The sequence below is a fragment of the Mauremys mutica genome, chromosome 19, assembly GCF_020497125.1.
Source record: "Mauremys mutica isolate MM-2020 ecotype Southern chromosome 19, ASM2049712v1, whole genome shotgun sequence".
Classification (NCBI taxonomy): domain Eukaryota; kingdom Metazoa; phylum Chordata; order Testudines; family Geoemydidae; genus Mauremys; species Mauremys mutica.
In genome coordinates this window covers 24,506,541-24,518,351 of record NC_059090.1, presented here as the reverse complement: position 1 = coordinate 24,518,351, position 11,811 = coordinate 24,506,541, and the positions used below count along the sequence as shown (strand labels likewise).

At 56.1% G+C, this 11,811-nt stretch overlaps 1 protein-coding gene across 5 annotated transcripts in view; it reads right to left on the bottom strand.

The window, feature by feature from the left end:
* Positions 1-4,240: 4,240 nt before the first annotated feature.
* Positions 4,241-11,811, bottom strand: part of SSH2 (slingshot protein phosphatase 2) — a 134,991-nt gene continuing 127,420 nt past the window's right edge. For all 5 annotated transcript variants that reach the window (XM_044993549.1, XM_044993551.1, XM_044993547.1 and 2 more), the window contains 2 exons: positions 8,749-9,589; positions 4,241-6,644 (listed from right to left, as the gene is read on the bottom strand). In XM_044993549.1, coding sequence (XP_044849484.1) covers positions 4,605-6,644; positions 8,749-9,589 — 2,881 coding nt within the window. In that variant the 3' untranslated portion in view covers positions 4,241-4,604. The remainder of the gene's footprint in view (positions 6,645-8,748; positions 9,590-11,811) is intronic.

Below are 11,811 nucleotides of genomic sequence, written 5' to 3'. Positions count from 1 at the left end.
GATTTAGTGCCCCCCTGGGCGAGGATGGGGGGCTGCTTTCTAGTGTAGTGGATTTGTTCCCCCCCGGGCGAGGATGGGGGGCTGCTTTCTAGTGTTGTGGATTTGTTCCCCCCCGGGCGAGGATGGGGGGCTGCTTTCTAGTGTTGTAGATTTGTTCCCCCCGGGCGAGGATGGGGGGCTGCTTTCTAGTGTTGTGGATTTGTTCCCCCCCGGGCGAGGATGGGGGGCTGCTTTCTAGTGTTGTAGATTTGTTCCCCCCGGGCGAGGATGGGGGGCTGCTTTCTAGTGTTGTGGATTTGTTCCCCCCCCGGGCGAGGATGGGGGGCTGCTTTCTAGTGTTGTGGATTTGTTCCCCCCGGGCGAGGATGGGGGGCTGCTTCCTAGTGTTGTGGATTTGTTCCCCCCGGGCGAGGATGGGGGGCTGCTTTCTGGTGTTGTGGATTTGTTCTACTGGATGTTACTTTATATTATCACCTTCCCCCTCACGTCCCCGTTTGGGTTTTCCCTTGCGAACGGTGGAAGGTTTTCTCCATGGGGCTGCGGTGCCCCTGTCTCTCCTCCCCACAGGCAAAGCCCAGCCCAGGCCTGGGCGACTGCACAGCTGCTCGACCCACCGTGCCTGCCTGGTGCCAAAGGCAGGGGGCTGGGAGCACCCCGCCAGGGAGTTACCCAGCAGCCATGGGCAGAGAGTGGACAGAGGAACAGGCACTCAGGTTGCAGCCGTTCCACACCTGGGTTAGCCGGGAGGTGAGACTAACAGGGACCGTCACGTACCAGAGGTCAGCCTGGCAGTGCCTGGCTAACAGCTCCCTGCTCATGCTCACCACTCCCGCCCGCGCCGCGCGCAAGATGGCTCACGTTTGAGTGCTATGAACCCCTCCCCCCCCGGAAACTGAGGCACCCACACATGCTTCATTCTCAAAATAAAAATTTATTCAGTAACAAGAACATTGAATCTGCACATCAGTGCAGGAGTTCACATTTCCAAACAGCCAAGCACGTGGGTACGAGTCTGGGGCCAGTGGGAACATCCCAGTGGCGGTGGAAGATCAGGGGAGGGTACAAGACGAAGCCCCCCAGTCCGGAACCGTTTCCAGCTGTCTCTGGGGCAGGTGCTGCAGGGCCCCTGCGAGGGAGCCGGCCTGGCTGTGAATTCGGGAGCAAGAACAGTTCCTACAAACCAATGCACGCAAGTCACATTTGTAGGAAAACAAACCAACCCAAAAGGCACCGGCACGTGTGTCAGGGCCAAACAAGGATCTAGGTGTGCTCTAGCCTCCGCCCCAGCACCAGCCTCCCAGCGTGTGGGGGGAACCCCCGCCAGCTGCCAGGGGTTACACCTCGGCCCCCTTCTTGTCTCCCGCACCAGCCAGGCTCCTGCAGCTCCTCCTTCAGGCAAGGGATGTGGCGTTCTCTTGAGCTGGGTCACTCACCATAGGGGAAAGCGTCATGCACCCCACTCCCAGACAGGCCGGGACGCTGTTACTGCCCCGGGCGTGTGCATGGGGGGGTTGGATTCTCTGGCACAGCCTGACGTGCAGGGATCAGGCTCTAGAGAAGTGTGGTGCGGTTTAAACCCCACGCCCTGATCTCGGCTGTAGTCTGGAAGGAAGCCTGAGGTGGCCCAGGAACAACATGGAGCTAAATCCCACCCTGCTGAAACAAAGCCGGGAACTGGCCCCAGGGCTGACCTCAGCATTCGGACGAGCGCTTGGAATATGCCACCGCCACTGAGCAGAAGGGGTTTTTTTTTTTTTACACATTTTCTTGAGCAGCTCAAAGAAAGCTACGCATCAACGGTGCAACAGACCAGTTCACGTTTCACAGACGCGCACACACGATCCGGGAGGACCATGGCACCCTCCGTGCAAGGCTCGCACGGCAGGCAATTGACAGTACAGCCAGAGCCCGGGGGCAGACGGATTGGGGGGCTGAGATATTGTCCAGGAGTCAGGGGCACAATGTAAACAACGTAACCTCCAAGAGCTTTGCAACAGAGCAGCAGAACGGCTGCTTTGTACAGAAATGCCCTTCGTAGAGCTTTAAACACTGGCCACGAGCCCTCTCATCAGTTACGCTGCTCAGCGGCGAGGGGACTGGACGTGCTGCGTCCTTTCAGCCAGGACGGCACCTGCTCTGCCTGTATCGGTTCCCAGACTGATCACCTGGGGCGTCTTGGCCAGGCCGCGCTGTAACCACGACAGGCTCCCAGATCCCACCCTCCAGCCATAAGCCAGCAGCGGGCGGAGAAGCCACTGCTCACTCAGGCGTGCCAGAGCCAGGCTGGGCTAGAGAGATGGGTGAGCGGATTGTGGCCTGGCATCCCAGTGCTGTGAACAGGACTGGGTTCCCGGGGTCCAGCCAGAATAGCCGTGCCGTGCTCGAGCCATGGGTGCCCAGCACCCCCACGGAACGGGGGGAAGCGGCAGGCGCCAGCTTTGTGGCAAGATTCCTGAGCCCCTACTTCTCTTCAACCCCCCGTTCCGTGCTCCCGCGGGGACGCTTCCTGCGAGCCAACAGGCCGCGTGCCGCACTGGCTAATGCAGCTCTGTACGTTTGCACTCCACAAAGCCCAGTGCCGGATGGCAAACCGGGCACTTCCCATTGTCCTCCTCCCAGAGCAGCCCCGGCCCACGGGCTGCATGGGCCAGCGTTTCACCCTCGCAAGTTCTGGGCTCCTCTCGACCACCTGCCTCAACAGGACAGTCGCGGTGCAGACACTGGCGCTCAGAACCGGCCCTGCTGGACGTTGCTCCAGCCGCGAGTCCTGGCAGGACCCAACTGAGCTCTGCTCTCAGTGACTGCAGCACTGTCTGAGTCGGGCACCCTCAAAACCGGCGTGCGCACAGCACCGTCGATCCCGTAGCGCCGCGCGGGGCAGGGCTCAGCCCCATTGCAATGAGCAGCTGCTAAGAACACCAGGGGGTTTGCTAGTTACTTTGGTTCAGGCAGGATGCGTAGCCAGCGCGGTTAACAAAATGCCAGACCCCATCAACAGCCCCCTGGTGGCACAGCACCAGCACTGCAAGTCGGTGCTCCGGCTCGTCTACAAAGCGCAAACTAGCTGGAATTCGCTAGAGGGAACATCTGTGAAATGTGCTGCTGTGCACCCCTGGAAACCAGCCGCCAAGGGCCAGCTGAGCCCTGCCCTGTGCTCACGCTCGAGCAAAACCGGCTGAACCTCAGAGAGGCTCTGAAATACCATCCCGTCAGTGGAAGAGGGTAACCTACAACAGGGGCTCTTGCAAGACTTAAGGAGGATGGACACATCATTTGGCAGAAGCGGGCGACGGGCTCTCACTTGCTGGGAGGGAAGCCAGCTTCAAAGGGAAACCCACTCAGGCCAATGAACACCACTCAGCTGGAGGCGGGTGGTGGTTTTCCAGTTTACAGAATGCAGCCTTGTCCTTTCAAGAAAACAATGTGAGAAATAACAAAAGTTATCTAGATAAATACGGTATGTACACAACTGAGGGGGGAAAGGAAACTTCCAGACAAATCATTTCTCCAGGTTACGTGTTAAGGTGAGAGCAGAGCGAGGGGAAACGCTCATTATGTAACAATGACATCAGCCTTCGGGTTTGAGAGCCAGCTGAGTGTGGATGTGAGTGTGGGGAGAATCACTCAGGCAGCACTAGAAAAAACAGCTCTGGGTGGGGGAGAGAAAGGTGAACAGATGATATGGCCATTAACTCAAAAGGCCCACAGCAGTATTCAAGTAATGAAAGGGTTAAAACCCTATAGAATTGTTTGTTTTAAAAGAACACACGTCAGTTTCCCCCCCAATTGCTGCTGCTAAACCGGGTTCTTTTAGATGATGAAATTCAAATGAATTTGGCAGCCCCAGGCTTGGAGCAGAGGAGAGGCTGGTTGCTGTTTGAAGTCTCTGACCACATTGGTCATGATCGACACACTGGGGGGGAGGGGGAAGAGAATCACATTGGAGCCACTCCCTGGAAACAAACCATGCAGCTTTGGGCACGTTTGTGTTCCAAAGTTGGAGCCACAGCGAGAGGCTGAAAAGCGCAGCCCAGCCATCAGCTGCCTTTGGCTACAGGCACAAGCCAACCCGACGGGTTTGCACTGAGGCAGTTTCAGAAGCAATTTGTCACTGTTGTGGAGTTCCAGTTAGCTCAAAGTGGATCAAAAAAAGCCACGAACAAATCTTGGCACAACCTTCATATTTACACCAGCTGCCACTCTGATCACTGCCCCAGCTAGCACCAGTTTGTGTGTGTGTGTGTGTGTGTGTGTGTTCAAGTTATTTGTGACTTGGTTCCAATCTAACCTAACCCTCAAGATTTCACCACACAGAGATGAGCCAACTGCCAACAGCAATGGTCACTTATGAAAGGTGTTCTTTGAAAACAAAGAATATTTGAGGTTATTTGAGTTAAAAATAATTAAAAAAATAACAAACGGTCTTGCAGTCAGAGTCCCACACAAAATACAACCCAAACCTACATGCGCCAGGAACAGTAAAATGACAAAATATATAAAATTAACGAATAAAGTGCATGTTCCTTACATATTACACCTGCCCCTTGTATGAACACAACAACATGGGTTTTGTTTAAAAAGAAGTCACAGCTGAGGGCTCAGGATCACATGGTATTATAGAAGGGATTGCTTGTCCGCTTTTTGTCGGTAGCCTCTTTTAGTCTCCTCAGAGGGTGAGTTCTACCGTGTTGATGTCTAGGTGCTCCAGCCAGGCTTTGAGCTGGGAGCCGAGAGTCTAGTACCTGTGTCTGTAGCAGCGGAAGACCCTCTTCAGAGCTAGTCAATCTAGGATCTGCGCTGGGATGCAAACTCTGCGGAGCTGAGCCGAACTCTTTGGCATACTGCACGGGCGGCCTCTGCACCGGCTGGCTCTGGGCAATGCACTCCGTTGTTTTAAGCTGCTCTACAAAATGCTTGCTGGGCTGTGGATCCTGGCGAATAAAGGGAGAGGAGGCACAAGGCTTTTCAGGTGGGCCGTCCAAGCCGTGCTCTGGCAACGCCCCCTGCTTGGCTTGGCCAGTCCTGGGGGAGGCGGGCAGCAAGTCAGGACAGGTCAGGCTGGCATGGGAAGAGGCCGACTCCCTCTGGGTTAAGTCATCTGGAGAGAGTTCCAGGCAGCCCAGCTTGGCTAAGGATGCCGAGCGTTTCATTCGGGACGGCGTGGTGAGCCCTGCTCGCCGTACCCGGGCCTCGAGTTCCTTCGCGCGCTGCTTCACTGAGCTGGGAGTCTCACTCGGCCCTTTGACGCCGGGGCTGTTGGAGCCGTGGGGGAGGCCGCCGGGGAGGAAAGAGACCTCCATGGCTTCAGTGCTCTCACTGATGAAATCCGAGTCCTCGTTGCTCAGCTCCACCAAGGCACTGTCACTCGCCCCGCACAGGACATGCCCGTTCCTTGAGAGGCTGCTCGGTGCCACTGGCTCATCGTCTGTGCTCGTGCTCTGCTCCGTAACGCCCTCCAGATGAACTACGCGTTGGTGCCAAAGGTCATCCAGGCCTGCTGAAGGCGAGCGCGTCACCTGGCCAACCAACGAAGAGGTATCCAGGTTAATCAGTGCTGCACCGTACTCTTCCTCGGGGCTGCCCAGGGCGAAGGTGGCCCGCCCGATCGCCTTGTGCTCTAGTACCGAAGGGTTACGCAAAGGCAGAGCATCGGGATGTACAGGTGCCGTCTCAGCGCACACCGAAGGGTTCAGGTTTTCATCTACGGGAAGCAACGCCGCTGCGTTCTCCAGCGTGCCCTGCTCACAGCTGCTGTCGCGCTCACGGAGCTCAGGTGGCGTGCCCATGTGGGGGTACTCGATAATTTCTATCCTCTTGGGGAGGTGACAGGGCAGGGCGGGCTCCCCGGAGCTAGCCAGCGACACCACCGTCCTGAGCACTTCCTGCTCAGCACCAGGCTCTGCCAGCGGCGGCTCCTGAGCAGGCTGCACAAGGCAAGGGGCGAGTGGTGGGGACAGGTGCGTGTCCCCCGGCAGTTCAGGGCCATGAGGCAACGCACCCTCGGCTGCTGGGCTCTTTGCCCTGGCCTGGTCGCTCTCATTCTCTCTACGGGCAGGATCCGGCTCCTGCGACGGTTCCTCGGTCCTGCCCTTTGGCGCGAGCTCGGCAGCTGCAGACTCATTCTTGGAATTCTTGCGAGTAGGTAGCAGGCACATGGGGGGAACGTGCTGGTGCTCTTGCTCCTGTCTCAAGCGTTCCTCAAATTCCAAGGTGGCACGTTTAACAGACCCTGGACACCACTTCGACCCAGGGTTCAGCCCCTGCACCCGAGGCTCCTGCTGGTCTCCTGCGGGATCGCTTTCTTCCACATCTGACACACAGGTAGGCGGCTGGCAGGTGGGAGCACCTTCCTGGTCTGGTTTTGGGAGGTCTTTTGCTGTTTCCTGCTCTGCAGTGCAAGCTCCTTCGCTCTGCTCAGCCTTCCCAGGTTTATTTTCAGATGCCCAGACCACCTCTACAGGCAACTCATGGACGGTATTCCTCTTTGGTGCTTGGGCATGGGTGGCTGAGCCCTCCACCTTCTGCTGGCACGGTCCTACGCCCTGGTTGATGGATTCAATTTCCGTTATGATTTCTTTCACAGAGATTGCATTTTCCGAGTGGGATCTTGTGAGGGGGCCCAGAGTGGTCAGTTCAGAGATGTCCTGAAAACACAGAGAGACTGTTATTACAAAGTGCACAGCAGCCTTGCTGACAGGACACCTGCAGTCAGACAGCCGGAACTGCAATGAACACACAGACAAGAAAAAGAAAAAGGTCCCGGTGCTAATGCAGAGTAGAGGGCGTCAGGATCTCACTCCCAGCAGGCAGACTGGGATGCTCACTACTGGAGCAGTTCCAGAGGTGCTCTGGTCTCAAAACTTTCCAACCAGGATTTGCCACTAGCCTAAGGCATTTAGATGCTAAACTAGCTGAAATGCTAGGAGATTTAGGCACCCAACTTCCATGTGAGTCTTAACATGCAGTCGAAGGCAAAACTTATTCTTATTTTCTTTTTAAATGACCTAAGAGTGAGAGTTCTCGCCCTGTACAGAACAGGAATGAAAGTGACTATGGATCGCTTTAAATCCAGTAGCCAGGCGGGATATGTACGCTGAAGACCCTTGTTGGAGTCTAAACGTTCCACAATTTCCGCAGGCGAGGAGCTCGGGATGCTAGAGCAGAGACAGGGGCTACTAGTAACTATGCTGCCAACTGTGCCTTGCGAGTGCTGGACTAAAATATTAGGCAGGACCAAACAGACCTGGACCAAGATGGAAAGGAGGCAGCCAGTGCTGTACTAACCCAGAAGAGAAAACTATTCAAGTAAAACAGGTTCCCAGGAAAAAGCAGGTCTCGGATTAACTGAGATCACGGTTAGAACTGCCGGCCTGGTCTGACTGGAAAGAGAACTAGGGCTGATTTCCAGCACCCTCCTTCACTCGGCCCAGCAGAGAAAGGGGGCAGGAATTCCGAACATTGGGAGTTAAACTACGTCCACCACATGTCTCCTGGGGTGCACCACTGAACGTCACGTTTATCACACGCTGCTTTCTGACAAGGGACAAATTCCACGGCCATTAGTAAGTGAAAGGTGAGAACATAAAATCAGCAGCCACAATAATCAGCCTTTCAGCTACTTCGGTTAGAGAGTCTAGATCCCATTCAACAAGTCAACAATTTACATATAAAAAGCGTCCTCCTGGATATAACCCCCTTGAGCTCTCTAAGGACATGGGTTACCCTTCTGCAAGCGAGCTGCTGGCCGAGTCGTGAATGGAGAACTGTCTGCAACACTTACTACACTTAAAAAATCCTCAGTGGAAGACAGAAAATCGAATAAAACCTACAGCTCAACCAGCGAGCGCGCTCTGGAAGCGGCAGCCAGCACGCCACTGCTGATCAGCCACAGGCCACTACGATACAAGACGTTTAGGTCTAGAGGGCTCTAGCTTCCTTTTTCATTCTGCACGGCATGAAGCCTCTGGAGAACTGCCCATCGGAGGGCACCGAACTGCAGTGTCCTGGCCCCTGGAAGGGATGCACCGCCGGGCAGACATTACATTTATATTCCTGGGGTGGGGGCTCATCACTCATGAAAACGAACCACCGATAGCACTAGGCACCCAATCCTGACCTGCAGCTCCCCCCACTGGTATTCCAGTGCTGGGCTCCCCACGCACAGCTCTGACCTGCTGCTTCCCTGACCCCCAGCTCTTCTGAGCCGTGGGAACCCTTCCCACAGCTCTGCTGGCGCAACGCAGTCCTGACCCGCAGCCCCTCTTCAGTTCTGTTCCAAGCGTTGGGTTCGCTGCCTGCTGCTCTGCCCAAGCTCTTCAATGCCGACCTCCAGCGGAAGCCCCTCCCCGCTTTGCTACCCAACAGTCACTCCCACAGATCTACCGCCGGCCCTCCACCCCGATCTGCTACCCCAGGCCTGGAGCTTTCCACCCGAGAATGGTGCCGAGCTGGTCAGGCTCTTTGGTGGCGTTTATGCTGGGGACAAGTAACTGCACTAGACGTGATTCCCAGGCTAGGGGCACGTGCTCGGAGTTGAGAAACTCGCGGCAGCGGTACCACCACCACCACCTCGCTGCTCTCCGTCTGCCAAGCTTTACAGCTAAGAGTTTATCAGTACGATTGACACATTAGCTGGAAGACCAGAATGTTGCCCATCTTTCCACTGCATTAACCATACAGCAAGAGACTCATACAGCCATCGGAAACATTCAAACAGCAGTTCACAGGAAAGCAGCAAGCCACTATTACCTTTGGTTGTTCCTCATCTGCGGAAGACTCTTCCGGTGCTGCAGGGGAGTTGCTTGCAGAGCTATTTCTCTGGGTATCGACAGCAGTCTCTGCTGGCAGCACCTCCAGCACAGACACCTTGGAGACCCCGTTCCTTCCGCCTCCCTGCTCGTCCATCCTGGTGTGAGAACAGGCATGAGACCGGTTTTCTTGGGACAGCTCCTCAAACTTCTCTAGGGCACTGAGGAAATCAATCCTGTCGGTGGTTTCAGGCTGGGAACTGAGCTGTGGGCTGGGGGAATTCTGATCAGGCGACCTGGGAAGGTCTTTTAAACAAGCCGTGAATTCCTCCATGGGTACCAAATGAACATTCAGCTCAGTTTTAAGGGCATCTGTCTCTAGATCATCCACAGTCAGATCAGGGAATGCTGTGGCCATCTCCAAAGGCTCTTCAAGCTGCATCAAGGCCTCAGAAGAATGGCAATTATCCAGGGGAAATTCTGACTCATCCAAGCAGCACCCTGCTGGACACCCATTGATGTTGTTCAGGTTCAGTTCATCCTCTATTTGTTCGGCGCGGAAGTCTCTGGCTGTGAACTCCAAACGGATCCTTCTCTCTTTGGCGCCCAGCTCCTCGATCACGTCCGTGTCCGGCTGGAGCAGACGGCCCACGTGCGGCCTCACTGAGAAGACGGGAGACGCAGGCTGGTAGTTGTCGTTTGCCGTGGGCTCGGAGAGCTGCTCTGCGGAAGTGGTGATCTCCTTTTTGTTCAGCTCCATCCCGGGTTTGCAGATGGGCTGGTGGTGCTCCGAGAGGTCGCTGTCTGAGTGCGACCGCCACAGCTTGTTATGCCGCTGTTTGCTGCGGGAGAAGGGGAACGTTTTAGTCACGGTCAGAAACCACCTGCGGCTCACACATGCTTAAAATACAACCCTGGCCCAAACCCAGGCTGGCGCGAGTGGGGGCCGCTTCCATGGCAGCCTCTGGGCCAGAGTCAGCGGTGACAACCAGTCCCTTCCATTACCCATGCTCAGAGCTGGTCAGAAAATGAATCCACCTGGGCCTAAGTGGGCAAGTGGGTGCAGCCGGCACCGCTCTAGCGTTGCGGGAGAGCAGCTTGTATGCCACGGGGGCAGGTGACAGCAGTACAGTAGGAAAACCAACCACTAGGAAGGGGTAATACAAAGCAGGCCTCTGCCCTCTGCACGTTCTGCTCCCAGCACCCCCGAACGCCCACAGGGGTGAGCTCGGCCCTGCAGGGAGTGGGTACAATTGCACAACACCCATCTGTGTAAATGAGCACAGGGGTGTAAGCCATTTACACGCACGAACCCCCAGTGGTTTGTACTGGCCCCAGGGAATTCTGCTCAACTCGGTCCCTTATCTGACCCCAGACGATGGATGTGCTGGAAGGTGAGAACACGCTGCAGGGCGACAGCCGAGGGGACGCTCAGTGGGGTACATGGGGGGCCCGGAACAAAAGGATGCCTGATTTCCCCCCTAGGGCTCTGGTAAATAACTGAGCTTTGGAAAGCAGAGAGCGGGGTGGGGGCTGGGGACATCCTGCATGGTTACAGGAGGCCAAAAATAGCATCTTGTTTGCAGGACAGAGGCCCAGGCCAGCCACCCCCCTCGCTGCTGGAAAACATCCTCGGGAGGGTCCCAGCAGTCACACGCTCGAGCGAACGGCATCAGCAGCACCTGTTCTGAGAACTATTGCGTCCGCGGCCCACACAATGGGGCGATTTCTCCGAAGTGGAACCGGCCCAATGAAAACATGTGCCCAGCCCAGCCCTGCGCGTTAGAATTTCCCTTCCTCCGCTTGCTGCACTTTCACCGGCTCCCCCTAGGAGGAGAGCACACACCGCAGCACGCGAAAGGACGCTGCGGGCGGCCAGCCAAGTCTGTGGATGCCCTTCTGCAATCTCCCCTCCCAGTCGCCTGCGCGCGCGCTGAGATCCCAGCCAGCACGGTCTGTCTGCCGAGCACACGTCCGCTGCTTAGCGAACACACTGATGGGGAATGCCCTACGGCTAGGGGGCCTCACAAAATAACCCAGTGCCAGATTAGATTGCAGACCCAGCAGTCACGCACCAAGAGTCAGTGTGCGAAATGGGGCAGGACCAGCCCCCTCGTGACAGCGGGGAGGCTATGAAGGGCCTGTCAGATACACGCACTTGGCTCCCGCTGGGAACGGACCCGACAAGCAGAACCTGGAGACGGCGAGTATTTTGTCTGCAAATATCCGTTAATGCAATGACGTAAAGCAGCGACTACCGCTCCTGGCAGTCACCACGTTTTCCTCCTGTTTATGAAGGATGTTGAGATTACGGCACGAGCCAGCACTCAGGAGGGCAGAGCTCCATGGAGGGCTCCACGCCTGCATGTCCTCGGGCCCACTGCTTTGTCTCTGGAAAATCCTCCTCAGGGACACTGTCTGGTTAAATACAAACGCGTAGGGCCTGGACTGCCTCTCGCTATACTCCCGGGCGCACTCCAACACGCAGCACAACGGGCCCTGCTTGTGACTGGAGCTTGTCTAGACACTACGGTCACACATCGGGCAGAGCTTTCTGGGCGGTTCATCACCCAGTCACCAGAGAGGTGGGGCATGAACTCTGCATGTGTGTTTCATTTTGAAATTCAAATCACCTGTTTGCATGAGTGTTATCTGCCTCCAGCTGAGCCTGAGCCCAGGTCACAGCAATAACCAAGCCTGATTTCATCCTGTTAATTTTTAACCTTGGACCTCCCCCATTGAGCAACCATACAAGGTGCCAAAAGCAGGTTCAAAGACCACAAAGGAAGACTCGTTTCTGCAAACCAACAGCCATTTTCTAAGAGGCCTGGAGGACAGCGTTGGCCCTGCTTCTCCTGCAGGGACGTCTATGCTGCTTTGTCTACTTCTTCCACGGACGCACCCGAGCGCCCAGCACAGTTTCAGCTGAGAAATCGATGCGTCAGCATAGAGCTCTGCCTACAGAGCGGCTGGAGAGGGGATTTGGAGGAGGAGCACTCCTGCCCTCTGGAACAGTAACCACAGCACGTGCATGATTTCTGGAGACACTCCAAGGGGCTCCCCG